This window comes from Haliotis cracherodii, unplaced genomic scaffold, assembly GCF_022045235.1.
Source record: "Haliotis cracherodii isolate W230 unplaced genomic scaffold, xgHalCrac1.p SCAF_4, whole genome shotgun sequence".
Lineage (NCBI taxonomy): Eukaryota > Metazoa > Mollusca > Gastropoda > Lepetellida > Haliotidae > Haliotis > Haliotis cracherodii.
Genome location: NW_027266297.1, coordinates 16,521,273 through 16,543,746, shown reverse-complemented (window position 1 = coordinate 16,543,746; position 22,474 = coordinate 16,521,273). Strand labels below are relative to the sequence as shown.

The 22,474-nt window shown below is 36.9% G+C and overlaps 1 protein-coding gene across 1 annotated transcript in view; it reads left to right on the top strand.

Moving 5' to 3' along the window:
• The window catches only part of LOC139480584 (pikachurin-like), a 150,042-nt gene extending 128,980 nt beyond the window's left edge, over positions 1–21,062 (top strand). Inside the window, exons 13-14 of the mRNA XM_071263726.1 lie at positions 10,230–10,333; positions 13,526–21,062. Of these exons, the coding sequence (XP_071119827.1) occupies positions 10,230–10,333; positions 13,526–13,683 (262 nt within the window). The 3' untranslated portion in view covers positions 13,684–21,062. The remainder of the gene's footprint in view (positions 1–10,229; positions 10,334–13,525) is intronic.
• The last annotated feature ends 1,412 nt before the right edge of the window (positions 21,063–22,474 follow it).

The window sequence follows — 22,474 nt, the reverse complement described above, 5'->3', positions numbered from 1 at the left end:
GATATAACTGGAATACTGTTAAAAGCGGCGTTAAACCCCACTCACTCACTCAATCACTCACCCACCCACCCACCCACCCTCCCACCAACCCACCCATTCACTCACTCACTCACTCACTCACTCACTCACTCACTCACTCACTCACTCACTCACTCTGTCAGCCCATTGCCTGTACTCATGGGTTTAAATAAAGTGGTAAACATTTATACACTGACATATTTTATACTTCCTCATTTTACTGACATCTTAAGTTGGTATGACATAATTTAAATGCTATTCTAAATTGCCATGTTACAAAATAGTGATGAAATTTTAGAATATTATTAACTTCTATGAAATGTGTTTGCAGAAAGGTTGATCCACATGTCAAGTACCTGTTTCATTTGGTTCAGTGGCAATGATAATGAGGCACTACATGGTAACCTTGTGGTTAATTGTCCATTTATCATGCTGAAGCCTCTGGTTTAATTCCTTCCATGGCTGCAATGTGTGAATCCCATTCCTGGTGTACCCCACTGAGACATTTCTAGAATTTTGGTGAAAGTTATGTAAAATCAGACTCACTTGCTCACTTTCTCACTCACACCATCTCCCCCACTTCCCCGTGAAGATACGGGGTAGAATAGGTCTTCATCCACCCATGCTTGCCGCAAAAGGTGACTATGCTTGTCGTAAGAGGCGACCTACAGGAACTGGTGGTCAGGTTCGCTGACTTGGTTGATGCATGTCATCATATCCCAGTCGTGTAGATTGATGCTCATGATGTCAATCACTAGACTGTCTGGTCCAGACTTGATTATTTACAGACCTCCGTCATATTGCAGGAATAATGCTGAGTGCAGGGTTAAACAACAGTCAATCAAACAAACAAACAAACACTCCCCAATCCCTCACTCAAGTGCTGCAGTGGGATGAACAGAGATACATACATTCCTCAACTTTCAAGATTCTCTGGTCATGTGGATACCAGATTAACCCTTTTAACTCTTGCTCCAAGTATGTGCTCAGGGGTCAACAAAAAGTTTATGAAGCCACTTAAAACTTTCCTTTCTGATCAAGGTGCCATCATGATTGATGTCAAGCCTAACTTGCACTTTACATACAGCTCCAACAAGTCAATGACCTAGTTTAAGAACTGCTCCATGGGAACTGAAATTTTGCATGCAGCTTCCTACAAGTAAAGACCACAATTCTGGTCCAATATTTAGTGTGACTGGTTTGGGAAGCATATTCTCGAACTGTTCTCCATGTGTCGACGATTTAGAGGTTGAATCAAGCCCTCTGAGTTTAGTAAGAGGACATCAGCCACAATATCTGTGTGGATAGTGCTTTTATTGATTTGTTTGTTTGTTTGTTGTTTCATGCTGCACTCAGCAATATTTGAGCTATATGACAGCTGTCTGTAAGTAATCGAGTCTGGGCCAGATAATCCAGTGATTGACAACATGAGCATCGTTCCACGCAGTTGGGATCTATGACATGCATCAACCAAGTCAGCAAACCTGACAATCCGATCCCGTTAGTTGCCTCCTACGACAAGCATAGTCACCTTTTACGGCAAGCATGGGTTGCTGAAGACCTATTCTACCCCGCATCTTCATGGGCCGCTTTTAGGTTTGATTTTAGATAAATACTCACACTATCAACCACTGGTTTCGCAGATCCTGGCCTAGGTATGCTAGGCTGTAGATTCTGCTGATAATTGGAAAAAAAGGATGAAATTAAATAACAAATATGAAAACTGAAAAACATATTGAATCGTGTTGATGATAAAAGTATACAAAATGCAACAAATCAGCTCTTGAAGAGTTTGTAAGAATGTGGTATAGACAGCTTACACAATTTTGGTAAGGGATGTCCTTGAGTTTGTTCCTTAGTAATGGTTTATATGATTTGTCGATGCCATGTCTGGTCGCCTTGCTGAAATAACAGGGTGTTTGGGGGCCCCACACACAACGGCTTGAATTAGGTGTTTTAGTAATTACATGTAATATTTAACAGTTAGTATGAAACAATATGTGAAAATGGTCATGTATTATATCATTTCATTTTAGGTGTGTATTCATTTAAATGTTTTACATTTGGTTTAATGATAACCCATGCTGTAGGTTCTCATGATTGTGTTTTAGATTTTTGGATTGAACCATCTATTATATCTTTAACCTGCATCAACCAAATGTTCCCCCACAAAAGAAAATTTAAATCCAAGAAAAAACCCAGCTCGAAACTAAATTGTGGAAGACAAGAAAAAGGTTGTTTTCCAGGGTTCACATGTAAAGATCACCACGTTTCTTGTTTCCCTTGCCGCTTTTAGATGCACATGCACAATAGATGGCATTCTTCCACAGAAAGGTCATCACAGCCTTAAAACTTGCATCAATGACATGTTAACGATTGGCACTTATCACTGACTTGTTTTCTATTTGTGTAAACTGAATGATATAGTGGGATCCTATTGCTGTAGAAGACATACATGCATGTGACATTTACGGCAAAAGACGAGGACAAAATAGTTGTTTAATAAATTGCAAGTTTCCTGCCTTTGAATGCTTGTAGTTTTCAGTCTTTGGCTTCATTTGTTTGACATTTTTCCCTGTTTAAATAATTTCCACACATCGTGCGATGCCTACTTGCTTAAAAAAGTATTGTCTAATGTTTGTTGTAAGTTTAGATATGTTTGCTGGTGTGTGTGTGTGTGTGTGTGTGTGTGTGTGTGTGTGTGTGTGTGTGTGTGTGTGTGTGTGTTTCTGTTCAAGACAAAGCTGCAAATCATTAAGCACTGTATGACATATGGGTAGTCCACACTCATTGTCTTCAAACATGATTTCCACTTCAGTGTGTGTAACTACGTCTTAAACATTAATTATTTGATGAATGAGTGAGTTTAATAGTTTCTGAAACCCTGTCATCAAATGACAGTAAAATTACTAGTAACATGTAACTAGATTTGTATTTAAAACTAGTTTGAAAAGAATATTAAGAACAGATTACTAAACAACGACACAATATAAAACTCAGGCTATAGATGCATGGCCAACAACCCAAACTAAGCCATCTTACTAGGAACCATGGGGATTAACGGTACCCCTGCTTCCTGCCTGGTCATCAGCACGATGTACATTATCTTTCTAGCGATTGTTTGCAAGCTGAGCCAAAAATTAAAATTAGCAAATATTCTACAATTTTTTAAGAACAAGACCACTTTAGGACGGGCTCCGCTATCCTGCATGATGGCGGAACTTGAAATTAAGACGAGATGTTATTTGGATGAAATGGTTGCGGATGTAGGGGCACATCAGACATGATGTGTAAATATCAATGCATGAGGTAGGAAGTAATTATTTTCATGTATTGGATATGTCACCTCAGACTTTACAAGAATCACTTTTGAAAAACTACATTATTTCATGTGTGTGATATAATGAAAGAAGTTAGCCATCCAGTCACTATCATAAACAGGTGACAACTACTTCTGATTCTAAAGAGTTCTGGGCTGAAAATATTCTGTGTATGATTCAAAGTGAAAATAACACTTGTATTTTGTGTGTGTATATGTAGGATTCTGTTGGGGAATAGAACCCAAGTGCTTTGCATGGCTAATGATTGCACCAGCCACACCAACACTCAAATCATGAAGAATGGTATAGAGTTGTCTCCCTTACACCACCTAATCGGTTCATGTGGACCATTTGTGACAGAAAATGTGAAAATCAATAACAAGAAGGCAGATTGTCAGTCAGATGTGTTCCAGTTGTAAACCTGGTGCTTGAGACAAGACACACCTCACAGGCGAGTTTCATACTTGTCGTGCAGAGATGCTGACCATTTATACAGAGGCTGGGCTTGGTTGAAATGCATAACCAGTCTATCGCTCACTTTCTAGCTTTTGTCTTTTAAGTAACCAGTATGTGCCATGTTAAGGTTTCATCCTTTGTTGAGTTGTAAAGGTTAACTATTTCACCAAAACTTTTGTTTTTATGCCCTGATCTTTGTCGTATGTCTGTGTTAAAGTATTGGAATTATGGTTGTCATAGTGCTCTGGGATAGCTTTGTGGAATGGGACACTGTGCCCTGTGCTTAATCTTAGCCATAAGATGGCATAAATTGTGCTAAGATGGCTTCATGGACTAATGCTAGCGTATACCATGGGGAGAGTTAGTGATCATCATGCACTTTTCATTTATGGAGAATAAATATTCAAGACTTTTACTCTTCTCTGGGGGGTAGCCTAATGGGTGAAGCATTTGCTTGTCACATCACAGACACGGGTTTGATTCTCCCAATTCTGATGTACCCATCCGTGATATTTCTGGAATATTGCTAAAAGCAGCATAAGAAGTTTCTATTCCTGTTTAATGAATGTTTACTCACCATAAGGACTGAAGGTCTAAGTGAGCTTACCGTATGGCATATCCATGATCTGAACTGACTAAAATGATGGGTTGTTTCATGTCTATAAGAGATATGGAACTCTCTATTTCTTTCACCCCAGTATAAAAATTCAATACTTTTGCACCTATGATCACTGATCTGAAGCACATCTAAATAAAAGACATGGGTGTTGGGGGAGTGGAGAGGAAAGAGTCAGGCACCAGTACACACAGGTGTCTATCTGTGCGCTACCCCATGTTAAAGACCTGTGAAGATCCGGGGTAGAATAGATCTTCAGCAACCCATGCTTGCCATAAAAGGTGACTATACTTGTCGTAAGAGGCGACTAACGGGATCCAATGGCCAGACTCACTGACTTGGTCTATGCATGTCAACGTATCCCCATTGCGTAGATCCATGCTCATGATGTCAATCACTGGATTGTCTGGTCCTGACTCGATCGATTATTTACAGACTGCAGTCATATAGCTAGAATATTTCTGATTGTGGCATTAAACAACAAACAAACTAACAAGAACCCCATGTTAAAACAAAATAACTCCTGTTGCTGATTATTTTCATAGATATGAATTTTGAGTTTGTCACTTCCATGGAAACAATGAGGACATTGGTAGAGAAATGTTTCCTCTTTCAACTTTACTTTTTAGCAAAATATTTAATAAATTCTCCTTTGATCCTAATAAAAGTAGGTGATGTGTAGCAGTTAAGTTGTCAGCCATTTCTAGAAGGGGCCTTTTGTTGTAAAGCTAAGCAATATTTATGGGATATTAAAATATGTTTATTTCCCTCGTAGGTTTACTATACAAAAAGCAAATTGGGTTTATTGGCTCATGAATTGTGTTTAGAGTTACTGCCCTTACCACATGCAAAACATTGATAAAAATACCACATGCATATTTCAACATTGATGGGTCTGAAAAATAAGAAGCAAAGTGTTAATGTTAGTTTTACATATTCAAAGGAATAAGAGTAAGCCCACTTTCTGTTCTTTCTCCGCAGTTCGTGGAAGCTGGGTGACAATTATGCAATGCAAGCAGAATTTTCTCCAGGTTGTGTTTCAAGGGAAATACATGTGTTGGCTCCTCACATTGGTGATCCATGAGTTTGGTGAATGCAAAGCTTTATTTCATTCCAACACTGCAATGTTAATTGTAGTAAAGGTTTAGCAGATTCCACAAATCTCCCCAAAATAACTAGGCCTCAACTATCAGAGCAATCTGTCAAGCAGGGTTCCAGTAATTCACACTAATTATTGTGAATGAGTTTTTGCAATTGAAAATAATGGTGCCGAAATTGTTTTAATGTTGGTTCATATTTATAGTTGTTTATGTAGAGTCATAATGCTGTTTATCATTCCGTCCCTTCGCATGTATGCATATGGCTAGAACACGGTTTGAAAGCTGTACTCATTTCAAGCAAAAAACAACACAGGCTGCGTTCAACGCCAATGAATAATACATGTAGAGGCTGACTAGGCCCTCTTTTTCCATGTATATTTTGTGACATGATTTCCTTGGGATGGTTATATTTCAAAAAGCAGTTATTGATTGTACACAGCAAATTGTTATTGTGTTATTCCACGGCTGGAAAGGAGTGGGTTCAGAAAAAACTAATCTTGTCTTTGAATGCAATTCGCCTCCAGATGGACAGGAATGTGGCAAGAGGCAGTTGCGGACTTTTTTGCCGCGAGGGTGTCTCAGGGGAAATCACTGGCAGTGAGCTCCATATCGGAAGTAAAATGATGTTTTTCTGACTCTCACTTAATAAATTATTCATCTGCTGAAGAGGAAATTGATTTGTAATCTCACAATGTTTGACATAGGCATTCCGACGTGGCTGTTCTGTTGCTTGGATATGTACTGCTTGATGTGCCTGAAGTTAATTGGGGCTGGAGGAGGATATATATATATGTGCTCATGTGTGTATATCCGTCCCACACCTGCTGAGCATTCTTCATGTCTGTTGTTGGCCTTTTTGGATGAGTGGTCCAATTTTCTAAAATTTCTTTATTGACCATGAACATCAAGGATTTCTTCTATGCCTTAGTCTGGCATTCACTTTGACACATATTGTGTATACACACTCTTTTACCACAAATTGATTGATTAATTTGAATACTTCAGTACGGATTTGTTGATATTGTATTTCCGGTGTTTATGGTAATGTCTTTGCGTTGGGGGAAAAACCCATCAAAACTCATTATAGCATGCATAATGCGCACCCCCTTCTACACAGCTGTGTTTTTTTTTGAAAAAGGTGTGCACTATACTCAAGAAAATATGGTACATAACACTAAGTCTACCTTGATTTGGGATATTTCTTGTTATCAACATACCAGTAGGGTAGCTCTTCGATCCTGTCACTTGAGTTTGAACCATGACTGTTTAGTTACCGATTCCACTCAATGGTTCACAGATACGCAAATAAGACATTGCAGGCTGTGCCAAAATTTTGAGGCTACTAGCCCAAACTTTGCTCTTAGATTAATATTTTGTACATTTTAGTGTTTTGATATGGACTTTTATTAGCGGAGCTTACCTGACCAATTTACTAGACTCAGGTTTTCATGCTAGTGACAAAACTTGCAGACAGAGTCCTCATTGACTAACTTCAGGAATGGTTTAGGGTGCCCTAGATGTTGTGCTGATGACTGATGGAAGAATGGAAAGGCATATAGGATAATTGTGTATGAAGATTCATTGATATGGATATTGAGATCAAGTTGTAATTAATTTAGACTTTGGGCATGTACACAAAGGTCAGTCAGTTTTATTTGAAACATGGTAAAGCGTGTTACCGTCATGGAACCAGGTGTCACTGACATCATTGATGGGATGAACACAGACAGGGTCACGTTCACACGATATGTTCTGTGTGTCCATCATGGACTGTGATGCATGCCTGTAACCGTTGAGACGTTGACATGCTAAGACGTCTTAGGAGACTGGTGTGGAGCAGATTACAAGATTACAAGTCTTGATGTAATGTCGTCCGCTCCATGATGTGGACGATCAGAATTGGTTTGTGTGTCTTGCAATGGATGACAAGAGAATGTTACAACATGGCAACGTGATGTTAGGAACTTCAGTATGCTTCATGGCAACAAGTCATGGCTGGCATATTGCAGTGGGTCACATCTGAATATATGGGACCCTGCTACACGGGTCACTCATGCAAACCCTGCACTTGTGTGCCATTGCCATTTTGAATTGTCTATGGTATTGTGTCTGTAACATTATTGCCCCAAGCTCTGAAAATCATTCAGTGGGAACATGTGCCCTTTATGACTACAATTATGCTCATAGATTTTATGTTCAGAGACTAGATCTTGACATCCATACCTTTTTCTATTTTGGCAAAAGAAATTCAAGAAGTTTTTTTAGCCTCCAGATGCTCACCTTACCTGTTACATCTTTGGATTTAAGTTTTGCAAACATGACGAGGGACTGGACCAGTTGGTAGTGCTTGCAAATTAGATTCAAGTCATTCTAAATTATATTGTGTGTCAGTAATTTCATATTTTATGGACACGTGAAGATCCGGGGTAGAATAGGTCTTCAGCAGCCCATGCTTGCCGTAAGAGGTGACTAACTTGATCGGCTGGTCAGACTCGCTGACTTGGCTGAAGCATGTCATCGATCCCAATTGCGTGGATCGATGCTCATGATATCAATCACTGGATTGTCTGGTCCAGACTCGGATTATTACAGTCTGCCATTATTACAGACTGCCATCATATAGCTGGAATATTGCTGACTGCGGCGTAAAACAACAAACTAACCAACCATATTTTATGACATTTGTCAATCTAGTACTGAATGGTTTCCCAAATAACACAGACAATATGTAAGTTTCACACACTGTTCCCTTAACATACATAGTATAGATATTACTTTTTGAAGAAGTCAGAATTATGCACAATTTAGTAAACACATGAAAAACTATTTCAGTTGTTTTTTGTGTATATATTTTGTCATATTCTAGATGATTCCTTTATACATCCTTTTTTGGTGATGTCACATGACCACATCCTAGACTCATTAGCGTCAGGCATTATCATGCGTACGCTAATCCCAATCTTTGCATATTGTTTTTCACAGAAAGATTATTCTTGAAATACTCTTGATCTCAAGGAAATTACTTGTCAAATGTCACACGATGCTTTAGCGATATTTCTGTAATTGAAAAAAGAGATTATTAGATTAGTATGTCATTATATTTTTGTGAAAGGAGGTTTCTATTCCCTTTGAGAGTTGTTCATTTTCATGTTTGTATGACACACTGAAATATTAGCTTTCTTGGTAGGTATAATGACTTTGATGACCTTAAGTGCTGCAAACAATACTTAAGTATATTTTTTATCAAAACAATATAATTTAGGTAAATGTTTTCAAGGAAGAGAATATATGGATGTCAACTTCTTTATTATGAGGAACACATTTCGGAGTATATGCTTTCTCCTTCATTCACCCAATGAAGGAGTTAGCATGTCCTCCCAAACGTTGTGTTCCTCATAATAAAGAAGTTGACAGCCATATATTCTCTTCCCTATGTGTATCACTTTTAAATGCCTTACAAAAACCTAAATGTTTTTAGCGCAGTCATATACATTTTAGAGACTCTTTAAAATTTAAAAGTGTGTGTTGCCAGTCATCAAAGACACCATAATGTGTTGTGATGAGTTTCATTAATTAAGTGTGTCAGGGAGTTACTTCAGTTAGAGACATTTGGTAGCAAATATTATCTCGTGGTTTCAACAAATGCAACATGTACATGTTGTTGTACATGATGCCTGAAGGTGTTTGATGTTATCCTGATAGATATGTCACTGCACAGCAGGATGTTAGTGGTTGACATTCTTATTATACTTAATTGTGATGTTTGATTTTATTACATTAATAAATTTGTGTTTGATATTTTGAATTAAACAAGCAGTCCCATGGTAACCTTGGGTCATGTCATGGGGTACATTATGGCGCAGTGATAACCTAGCATTAGATCATTGTCTCAAGTCCTGTAAAGATCCGGGTTAGATTAGGTCTTCAGCAACCCATGCTTGTCGTGAGAGGAAACTATCCTTGGCATAAGAGGCGACTAACGAGATTGGGTGGTCAGGCTTGCTGACTTTATTGATGCATGTCATCATGTCCCAATTGTGTAGATCAATGTTCATGATGCTCTTGATTGTTTACAGACCGCTGTCATATAGCTGCAATATTACTGAGTGTGGTGTTAAGCAACAAACGAACAAATAAACAAGCAAACACTGTCTCAAGTTAATTTGCATATCACATGAGCCACTATTCTTTTATAAAAAAACAAGCATCTTCTGAAATCAGAGTGGACTGGCTTGATTGGAAGCCTTTCTGTGTGCTTTGCGAATTGTTTGGCATAATTATGTAGATATGCTACTAAACTGCAACAGTGAGGGGCATGAAAATTTCTCTTTACTCAACAAGGAGACATGTAGAGTAATACAACCTCAGTTAACAAAGGATAAATAGTTTTTCACATGTTATGATATTTTCTCAATGAAAAGACACATGTTTATTTAGATGTGTAGATTATTCCAAAGTGAAACAGGTGAAAAATGTATGTAATTTGTTGAAAGGACTGTGTATGATGTGACAAATCATCACATCTGGCAAGCTTGTGGCAAGGCTACTAGGTTGACCATAAGGAACTCTGGGTAGAAGAGTGGTGATTGAGATTCAACTTGGTTTTCCACAGCGGGCACTTCCTGTAGTGCATGGGACATCTTCATTCCCTGCACATGAAGTTTATCTCTTGCCTGTGGATAATCTGATACTTTATAACAGGTATCCATTGTATTGCAGGGACAAGCAAGATGCATATCTGGAGATTGATAGCACAGAGATCGTTGAAGGGAGTGCCCCCGGCAGCTACACAGTACTTAATACTAACAAAATACTTTATATTGGTGAGTACATATAGCATATTATATATGGCCTGCGGAACTACATGGGTTCCTAGGTTTTAAGGTTGACAATGAATTCAGTATGCTGACAATAACAGTATGAGTGCTGTATGTCAACAGTGAAGTCATGAGGAGAATGGACGAGTCCAATGCATAAAAAATGATGTCATTAGTTCAGTACCTCCACAATGACATCATTAGTTCAGTACCTCAACAATTGACATCATTAGTTCAGTACCTCAACAATGACGTCATTAGTTCAGTACCTCAACAATGTCATTAGTTCTGTATCTCAACAATGACGTCATTAGTTCTGTACCTCAACAATTGACATCATTAGTTCAGTACTTCAACAATGATGTCATTAGTTCAGTACCTCAACAATTGACATCATTAATTCAGTACCTCAACAATTGACATCATTAATTCAGTACCTCAACAATGACGTCATTAGTTCAGTACCTCAACAATGTCATTAGTTCTGTACCTCAACAATTGACATCATTAGTTCAGAATCTCAACAATTGACATCATTAGTTCAGTACTTCAACAATGATGTAATTAATTCAGTACCTCAACAATTGACATCATTAGTTCAGTACCTCAACAATTGACATCATTAGTTCAGTACTTCAACAATGACATCATTAGTTCAGTACCTCAACAATTGACATCATTAGTTCAGAATCTAAACAATTGATGTCATTAGTTCAGTACCTCAACAATGGCATCATTAGTTCAGTACTTCAACAATTGACATCATTAGTTCAGTACCTCAACAATGACGTCATTAGTTCAGAATCTCAATTGACATCATTAGTTCAGAATCTCAACCATTTACATCATTAGTTCAGTACCTCAACAATGACATCATTAGTTCAGTACTTCAACAATTGACATCATTAGTTCAGAATATCAACAATTGACATCATTAGTTCAGTACCTCAACAATGACATCATTAGTTCAGTTCCTCCACAATGACGTCATTAGTTCAGAATCTCAACAATGCCATCTTTAGCACAGTGCCTAGACAATGATGTCATGCATGCCATGTGTCAATAATATTATCTTTATCACCGAACACAGTTGACTGTAATCAAGTAATGTTATCTTTACATGTGTTTGTCTTCCTGGAAGTCGACTGATGACAGGGATGACAATAAGACTCAAGTGACATGTCATTGAACTTTCCTCATGTAATGGGACATCTACATCATGCTAAGATTAACATCTTAAATACAACATAAGTCTTTTCCCTGGAGGAGGAATACACATCAGCTGTCGCCAGTTGTGCTACGTATGTTCCATTCACAACCTCGGTGATGGCTCCTGTGGTCTCATAAAATGTGTGCTGATCTCAGGTCCCTTCCAGACTTTGTTGTCGTTCAGCCAAATCCAGGAATCTTAAATCTGGCAGCTTCAAAGTTAATACTTAGAACAGGATAGGAATTTGCCATTGTGTATATATGTCAGCTTGTGGGGACCGGGGTTAGAAAAGGTACCCAGCAACATTATAGTCCATTATTATCACCTTGTGGGCCCTTAGTTTTGAATAGTTCCTGAGCAACATAATAGTCCATTATTATCACCTTGTGGGCCCTGGGTTTTGAATAGTTCCTCAGCAACATAATAGTCCATTATTATCACCTTGTGGGCCCAGGGTTTTGAATAGGTGCCCAGCATCACAATAGTCCATTATTGTCACCTTGTTTGGACGTAGGTTAGAATAGGTCCCAAGCAAAATAATAGTTCATTATTATCACCTTGTTTGGACCCGGGTTAGAATAGGTCCCCAGAAAACACATAGTCCATTATTATCACCTTATGGGCTTTGGGTTAGAATAGGTCCCCAGCAACATAATAGTCCATTATTATATCACCTTATGGGCTCCGGGTTAGAATAGGTCCCCAGCAACATAATAGTCCATTATTATATCACCTTATGGGCTTTGGGTTAGAATAGGTCCCCAGCAACATAATAGTCCATTATTATATCACCTTATGGGCTTTGGGTTAGAATAGGTCCCTAGCAACATAATAGTCCATTATTATATCACCTTATGGGCTTTGGGTTAGAATAGGTCCCTAGCAACATAATAGTCCATTATTATATCACCTTATGGGCTTTTGGTTAGAATAGGTCCCCAGCAACATAATAGTCCATTATTATATCACCTTATGGGCTTTGGGTTAGAATAGGTCCCTAGCAACATAATAGTCCATTATTATATCACCTTATGGGCTTTTGGTTAGAATAGGTCCCCAGCAACATAATAGTCCATTATTATATCACCTTATGGGCTTTGGGTTAGAATAGGTCCCCAGCAACATAATAGTCCATTATTATATCACCTTATGGGCTTTGGGTTAGAATAGGTCCCTAGCAACATAATAGTCCATTATTATATCACCTTATGGGCTTTTGGTTAGAATAGGTCCCTAGCAACATAATAGTCCATTATTATATCACCTTATGGGCTTTGGGTTAGAATAGGTCCCTAGCAACATAATAGTCCATTATTATATCACCTTATGGGCTTTTGGTTAGAATAGGTCCCCAGCAACATAATAGTCCATTATTATATCACCTTATGGGCTTTTGGTTAGAATAGGTCCCTAGCAACATAATAGTCCATTATTATATCACCTTATGGGCTTTTGGTTAGAATAGGTCTCCAGCAACATAATAGTCCATTATTATATCACCTTATGGGCTTTTGGTTAGAATAGGTCCCTAGCAACATAATAGTCCATTATTATATCACCTTATGGGCTTTTGGTTAGAATAGGTCCCCAGCAACATAATAGTCCATTATTATATCACCTTATGGGCTTTTGGTTAGAATAGGTCCCCAGCAACATAATAGTCCCTTCTTTTACTCCCCTTTTGGATGTAGGCTGATTTAACATGATAAAGTGTAGGAATAACAGGATGGAGAGCAGGAAAAGTCCACTGTGTATTAAACTGGTTCCACTATTGGTACACGATGCAAGCTTAACACTTTTAGCCAAGAGGCGGTGGTTAAAATGTGGTGACTCGTCTAATGTTTGTATGGCTGGAGCCCAGTCAGACAGTCAAACTGTACATCACATGATGAAGTGTTGAAATACTATATCACATGATGAAGTGAAAGATGTGGAAGAATTTTATCTTTCTTCAGATATGTGGTTAACACTCTGCTTCTGTTTTCCAGGTGGTATGCCGGATGTTTCGCAGAATTCACTGGGAAAGTTCAGTTCAGGCTATGTTGGATGTATGAAAGATGTTATCCTGGCAACTGACTTTAATATAAAGATGATGAACCATGCACAAAGTGGACGCAACATATATCACTGTGTGTCCAATGTCTGAGACGAATCCAACTTGTCAACCCTGCTTCCAGAATGAACTCTACTGGTCAACAAGGCCTGGGTAATACCAAATTCATATTTGGGGTGTGATGGATAGATGTCATGTGATTTAAAGAGTGGATATTCAAAGAGAAGATTATGTAATATGAGAGTTGTGCATTTGTCAGATGAATTATATCATCTGTTATTCCATAGACAAATAAGCCTAAATTGTTGGTGATGAAATCATGTCTTATTTTCAGGATATAATACACAAATCTGCTTGGAGACATTTACTTAATTTATACAGTGAAATTTTGTTGATTCATGACCATAGAAAATGTGGCAAATAATTTCAGTGTTTTGACATGTGCCAACATTCTTAAATTAGGAGATGCATGTCAATGAATATTTATTCCGTATTCAAGATAGTTGGTGCCCTGCTTCTATTTGTCCCAAATGGCATTTTCGTACCTTTTGGTGTGCTACATCACTGGGAATAGTGCACCCAGAGTCATAATGCCCCCTTTAAGTTCTAGTGTGTCCATCGAATCCCACTGGTATGGGCACTCAAAGCAAAAAGCATCATTCATACAATGGAGAGCTAGAAAGACATATTGTCATCTGCATCTGAAATTGAAGATGTGGAAGGTAAAGGAGTCATCGACTACTTCTTGTCACATCCTTTATTAGCATATTGTCCATGATTAAGTGTAGTTTGATTCTTGAATTTTCTGAGAACAGGAATGTTATTATGGTGAATATGGTACAGAAGAATGCTGTGAAGCCCTTACATGTAATAATTATCAATAACTGATTGAAAAATCATGGTTCAGGAAGTTCAACGTTTAATGTTTGTCCTCACATAAAAGCAGTTGAAAACAAAAATGAAGTCCCAGTGTAAAATTTGTTATGATGACTTGTCAGAATGGATTGGATATACTCAAATACTTTTACAGTAATGTTGAATTTTTTTAGGACCACTTAATTTGACCTTTTTCAAAGTATATGGAAAACTTCAGATTAACGTTGTCAATTTTTTTAAAATTTGGTAATTCTACCTGGGCCTAAAATAGACGTTATCATCCCTTGTCCCCAATATTTAAGGATAAGTCTACAATGTTCAAGGATAAGTCTCCAATGTTCAAGGATAAGTGCCCAATGTTCAAGGATAAGTGCCCAATGTTCAAGGATAAGCGCCCAATGTTCAAGGATAAGTCCCCAATGATCAAGGATAAGTCCCCAATGATCAAGGATAAGTCTCCAATGTTCAAAGATTAGTCTCCAATCTTCGAGGATAAGTGCCCAATGTTCAAGGATAAGTCCCCAATGTTCAAGGATAAGCGCCCAATGTTCAAGGATAAGTCCCCAATGATCAAGGATAAGTCCCCAATGATCAAGGATAAGTCTCCAGTGTTCAAAGATTAGTCTCCAATCTTCAAGGATAAGTGCCCAATGTTCAAGGATAAGTCCCCAATGTTCAAGATAAATCTCCAATGTTCAAGGATAAGTCTCCAATGTTCAAGGATAAGTGCCCAATGTTCAAGGATAAGTCCTCAATGTTCAAGGATAAGTGACCAATGTTCAAGGATAAGTGACCAATGTTCAAGGACAAGTCCCTAATGTTCAAGGATAAGTGCCCAATGTTCAAGGATAAGTCCCCAATGTTCAAGGATAGTCTCATGTTAACATTTGTTTGCCAGCTGATACATTGACATTGGCAGACAGGAATTTTAGGTACATCATTTTTAAAACTACAGAAGAGAGGATCTATACTGTGGCATTTTTTTTAAACTGTCCATGCAGAATATGCCAAAAGACTGGACCTTGTTATTGATCATTTACTAACAAGACATCCCACCATGAATTGTATCAGCCAATTACTTTCTCACCCCATTGCTTGTACACTACAAGATTTGTATACAATTATCATTGGTAAACACAGGCATAAACAATAACCCTTTTGTAACCGTTACTGAAAAGTTGTTTGTACTGGTTGAAAACTTCATGTAGGTTATAATGACTTTATTATTAACCTCATGTAAAGTAAGATGTTAGGTGTGGATGAATATTCACATGCCAGTTTATGTTGTTGACATCCTTGAAATGTCATCTTTTCATATTCTAATAGTTGTCTTCAACCTTTGCGAAATGACTCTTGTATCAGTGGATTAATTATATCCTTGATGTTTTTTCAAATTGTCCATTAGTAACAAGAGAAAACTTTAATGTGAGGATATGGTCAGATCTCATCTTAGTATCATCCACAAACTAAAATATCAATAAAGTTGCATTTTATGTAAACAAAATGATAAATTAGACAGACAACAAACTAATATCTTAACATTTTCAGCTATTCCTTGAAAATTGCTCATTTTGTCATCAATAAAAAATGTGATTAAAAGAGAATATAGATGTAGAATTTTTCAGGGATTAATCTATTTTCTAGAAGTAAGAATATGGTAGCTTAATATCCATCTTATGCTTTTATTAATGATACATTGTTCTATTTGGTTAAAGAACATATTTTCTGTAACGATTGCTCACTGCTACCAGCAGTACAATTACTGATGGTAAAAGTTGCATTCTTTCGTTGTGTTGGCAATGATGTAGGATTGAAATATAAATCACCAAAATATGTTTCATTTAGATACATTAATAAATCAGTAATCACCATTCTCCAATTTTTTTGTCCAAGTCTATAGTGTTGAGCTTTTCCAATTTTATGGAAATCGTAATATTGTTAAGAAGATTTGAAAATTCTTAAAAGCATTGACGAATGACTGTGGAGTAATTCTATGATTTTTTTTCATGAAAAATTTCTGAATTATCTGATTTAAATTTTTAACCTGAAATAAGTTCAGTCTAGTTTTTATTCTGATAGTGTTGATGTATACAATTCAAGCAATATGTGAAAAGACTGATTCTTTAGTTTTGCAGTTTTTCCAGAAATTGTACATATTCTTCTTTGATAATATTTCATATGAAATCATTAAAATTCAATTCAACACAAGCTAATGGGGATTTTTCTCTACCTAAATCATGTCGCATGCTTATAATTTGTGGAAATGAGCTTTTTTTTATATCTTGTAAAGTTGGGAGGTTCCTTTCACATGTTGACAGATTTATCTATTTTGCAGTTACAGAAATTATCATCAGGCCCCCAGGGGTATTAACAATAGCTTTAGGGAGCTGAATTTCTTTGCAGAAAGTCATTTTGAAATTCTTCTATGTGCGCGCTGTCACCTACTCAATTTTGATTACAATGAAATTGATGCATGGACTGTGAGATGGATCATGAAAGTCATAAGGCATTTTGTTTGATATAATTCTTGCCATTGTGAATGTGTATGCCGAGAACTATTCCAGCCTTGGTGAGGCATCACTGGATCTGATAAAGCTTTGATACTGTTGGGCTTGTGGGGCATATCACCTGTGTGGGGTGTGAAACATGTCAGAATCAGTAGTAGGTTTCCAAAGAAATGTAGTTACAGTATCACTTCTTTGAGAGGTCATGTTGTAGCTAGAAGCGAACAGAAACAATATTCCCTCTTTCTAATCAAAATGATTGATTCAATCAAATTCTACTTCTCATATTGTCTGTATCAATCACAAGGACATGAATCTGACATATCACTTGAAGGCTCTGGTGACAGACTTGGATGTTCTTCCAAAGCAGAGATCTGTCTTTGAACTTGCTACTTCCCACCATTGCCTGATTCAAGATTGTAAGGCAAATTTTGAAGTAAAATGACAGCCTGTTTTGTTTTGATGTTTGGTTTCATAGTTTTAGACCAATATCTACATATTTTAAAGTAAACATTTACGCTTTGAAATTATGTTCCCATGAATATCTTTCCAGACCATGACATGATCAGGACAGCCATTTTACAACATTTTCACCTGGCTGTGCTATTGAAGGAGAATATTATTTCATACCTGGTGCATCATGTTCATTAATAACTCATTAAAATGAAGTGGTTTCATACATTTTGCATTTTTCATCCAATGTCTTCACACGTCTGAGGCATGACTGGGGAATCAAATTGCTATCTTACTGCAAAATGTGCCAAATTTAACACCCAACTATTCTGACTGCACATTAGACAAGTCTATTTATTGATCAGGACACAAGCATTTGCACAAATGGCTATCCATATATGATGTTTTCATTTAGCATTTGGGTATCTTTGAACTTATCCTATGTTAATATGTATTATTTGTTAGAGCATGAAGTCAGTTACGTTTTCTGTTAGTTGATACCATTTTAGCTTTAATAACTGAATATTTAGTTGTACATTTTCAGAGACCAGATTTTTTGAGTTTGTATCCCAATTTAGAAGAGGGACCTCCATACCTCATATGATCAGTATTTCTAGCCAGTACTAGAAACAACCAATTTAATTAAAATCAGATCTTTTTCTTGCATGTGATACCTCTGTGTGTGAAGATTTGACAAAACTGCTGTACAAATTGCACATTCTTATGAGCTATCATCTGCATCACTTCGGGCTTTCCTCCCACATTAAGCTGACATGCCTCGATATAACTGGAATGATGTTAAAAGTGACGTTAAACCCAACTCACTCACTCATGAGCAATGAACCCAATGAACATTCTGAATGGAAGTTCTAATATGCTTTTGAAAGACATTCAGAAGAGATACACATAAGGAAGAGAATTTATGGATGTTAACTTCTTTATTATGAGGAACACAACATTTCGGAGTATATGCTTACTCCTTCATCAGGTGACTAATATGTTGTTTTGGATATTTTATACGCCCTCTCATATATGAGTCCTATTGAACTGCTCCAACTAGGTATAAAATCAAAGAGATATTCATGTTCTGTATCATTTTTCTTGTGTTATGATCAAAATGTCAAAATCGAGGTGGTAAAGAAATGATGCCATATTTGTAGGGATAACATCTGATTGGCTGAAGGCTCCACACACCCTTCATTTAGATTGGTAGGTGAAGGCTTCACCTGACACAGTATCCTGTGGAGGGATTTCAGATCTTCACACAGAGGAATCTTATTGAAGTAAGATCGGATTTTAGTGAGATTGCAGAAACAACAGCTACACAGTGTAGGCTTTAGTGTTAGTACTTGTAGTAACCATCATGTATTTCCAGTTATGTACATTTATGATTATTAATAAACCTTGTAAACCAATTCTAAGATATTAATTTCACAATTGTGATTATGATTGTTGCGATAAAATAATATGCATTTAATCATATTTAAAATTTAGATTATGAAAGTGCCCAAAGGCACAAGCCTTGCAGTCTGTTAGAAGTGTCTGTTAGCAGTTGCTAAAGCATTCATTGTTACTGTTAAACCTGTTAGTATTTAAACCTCATTGAAAACATGCCTTCTTTCACCTAGTGACTTACACAAATAAAATCTATCAAATAACATAAATCATGATTATTTTCACATTCCAAACTTCACATTTAAGAAACAAATACATTTGAATTACAAATACCTAATGTTATTAATCAAATTCTTATTGTAACATTGAAAACTATGTTCAGAAGAATATCTTCATAAAAGAATTTGTTCTCATTTGTCCAGACATACAGAAAGCTTTTGCATAGATATTTTAACCAAATGTACTGAATAATGAAATCCTGTTTTATTCCTAGTAATACAATGTCATTCAAGCAACCTCACATTGCCTGTCAGCACTTCTCCAGGTACATGTAGATATAGAAACATGTTTGACTTGTTTGTTTTACTTTGAGGTATTCAAGCTTTAATAAATTGAACTAGACAAACTGCTACAAATCCAATAAGAAATTAAAATTATGCTAACACATTTGATACTTCGTACATCAACATGTCCTGACTTTCAGTATTTGTACAAAGCATCATACTACATCCTAACTGTAGACGTAGCACCAAGATAGTGGTCCTAATGCGACAATGTATTGCATTCCTAGACATTGAATAAACAGATTGTATTTAGTGTATATTCCTCAAATATTTAATTGTGCTTGTCTGTTCTCAAATCAGCTTTTGTGTATGTGATACTCTTTTTGTACAGTGGTCATTTTGCTAGAGAATTGTTATATTTTGATGTTTATTATTTCTTCCATTGTTACACCGATGGTTCTGTTGATTTGTGCATAATACCTGTAAAATATGGTTGTACCTGATTAAAAAGGACATCTTGTCATCTTGTGCTGAAACTCATTCATAATCATAATAGGCAAACTATTGTTGTCAGAACATATTAATGATGGAAATATTTGAACTCATAGCTTCTTGTAGGGGAAGAGAACAGAATATAGAAATCATTTTATTCTCATTACATTGAAATTGTTGATATAATTAGAAGGAGAAGGATTTCTTGACAATACCTTTTTGTTGGTACTGACAGAATCTTTGTATCTCAGCGGAATGTATCGATAGTTGTGGAGAAAACAATGTTTCATGTGTCTAGAATGAAGTAGGTCTACACATGCATAAGTATTCATTAAATAACTGTCCTGAATTCTTAATAACATATATTTTTAAGATGTTTCTTTTTTAATTTGATTTACTTATGGCAGTTTCCTGCTATATAGTTTGGGTAAGTATGGAGACAAGTATTGTTGTAGGATGTTGTTTACAGGAGTAGGGATCAATCCTTTAATGAGTGTTCAGTATTGTACCTCTGTTGATCATTTTTCATCATTGCTATGTATTTGCTTGAACACTTACAATCTATTTTACAGATGTAAAATTTCCTTTTCTATTTAATACACAACTTTTTTGTTGCTTTATCATGTTAATATTCATGAATTCACAAATTGCTGTGGAACTGGAAATTAAGAGATAGAAGTTTGGAATAATGTTTGTAATATTTCATTAATTTTATAATCAAGAATTAATTTTTGTCATTCATTGAAATGCATTACCATGAATGGCTGCAAAATTGCTGATGTGGTGTTAGGCGATATTCATAAATTTATTTGATCGGGAACTACAAACATTACAGTACCTTGCATGAATACATTGGAATACTGAGTTGTATATAGGTCAAAGCTCTTTGGCCCGTTGTTCTCGTCCAGAGCAGCCAAACCAGCATAAGCTTAATACTTAGTTTACTATGAGCATATTATCACAAGTAAAAATTACACTTTGAGACCAAGGTGTCGGCCAATTTTGTACACGCTGTGGTAACAATATTCATGTGCAATACTAGGTGTAGCTTGGACCAATTGTGATGTATGTATTTTTGCACAGACCTGTACTTGGCTGGGCCCATAGTGATGTATGTATTTCTGCACAGAACTGTACATGGATGCTTCACAGTTCTCATGTCCTGTGTTGTTTTTGTTGTATAATCTGGATATGTGTGAATTATTTTGCAGATTATAATTAGAGATACTGCATCCTAAAGTGGGGTGACTTTCTGCAAATAAAATGTTAAATGTTTATGTGTCTCTGTTATTTATTTTTACTTAATTTTCTGAAAAGTAAAATGGAGGATTTGTTTTCTAAACATCAGTATCACCCTCTGAGAGTGCAATGGACAGCAGTTTGAATCCCTTATTGACTGTTCAGGATTTTATGAACGCTTCCAGTCATTGCAGATTTCACTCCAAGGCTTGTGAAACCTTTTTTGTTGCTTTATGTCAATTGACCAAATAATCGTTGTCTATATTGTGACAATCTGTCCTCATCATCCCTTGGTGTGTCTTCTTGGCTTTCTTGTTCATAAGTCCACAATAGAGAGCTGTAAGCTGTCATATACTAGTAGATGAAAAAGGGGACCAAGGAACAGAAGTATATTTTTGGTACAGTTTGACAGAAGGGTTGCTTTAATGGTAACACCAATATATGCTACTGGTACTGAAAAAATGTTAAGGTTCTTCCGTTTCTTTCTTAAAATTTTAGTTAATCTGTCGTGGCATGACAAAGAAATCAGGTGGTCCTTAACGTTTTGAGTAGCATCTGATGAATGGCTGCTGTTTTCAAAGGAGCTTTATGCTGATGTATTTAACACAAGGTGTACATGCATTTGTACCCTCTGTACCATCTGAAGTTCAGGATGAGGGAACCCTTGTAATATACTCTGCTAAAAAGTGACACAAAAGTGATTATTATCTATGATATAAATAATCAACATATGGTAATGGATTGTTCAAAACTGGCACACACTGCCGATGACCCAGGTGCCATATGGCACATATGGAACAGTAGATTTTCAAGGTGAAGGTCATTTGTTCTCAATATCTTGTATGGCCACCATTAATAGAGTTTAAAACTGACTGGCCTCGTTGTCCCATGGAAGCAATCAGATCCCGAATTGTGGCCGGGGAAGTCTTCACCCACTCGGCCTGCAGTGCTTTTGCTAACTGTCGGAGGTTCTGTGGTTGTTTCTGACGTGTTCGCTGTCTTTGATCCAGTGCATCCAATAAATGTTCGATTGGAGACCTGGAGAGCCATGGCAGGACCTGGATGTTGTGATTCCTATAACAGGCTGTTTTCTGTCTTTCCGTGTGAGGTCTGGCATTGTCTTGTTGGAAAGGGGCGGTCGGGTAGCCTAGTGGTTAAAGCGTTCGATCGTCACGCCGAAGACCCGGGTTCGATTCCCGACATGGGCACAATGTGTGAAGCCCATTTCTGGTGTCCCTCGCCGTGATATTGCTGGAATATTGCTAAAAGCGGTGTAAAACCATACTCACTCACTCACTTTTGTTGGAAAATGACGTTCGCTTGTTGTATTATGGGAAGGACGTGTGGCCAAAGAATCTCATTCGTGTTCCCCAGAACTTGCTTTCAGTATGTTCTAGCCGTGTGAATCTGTCCTCTAATTGT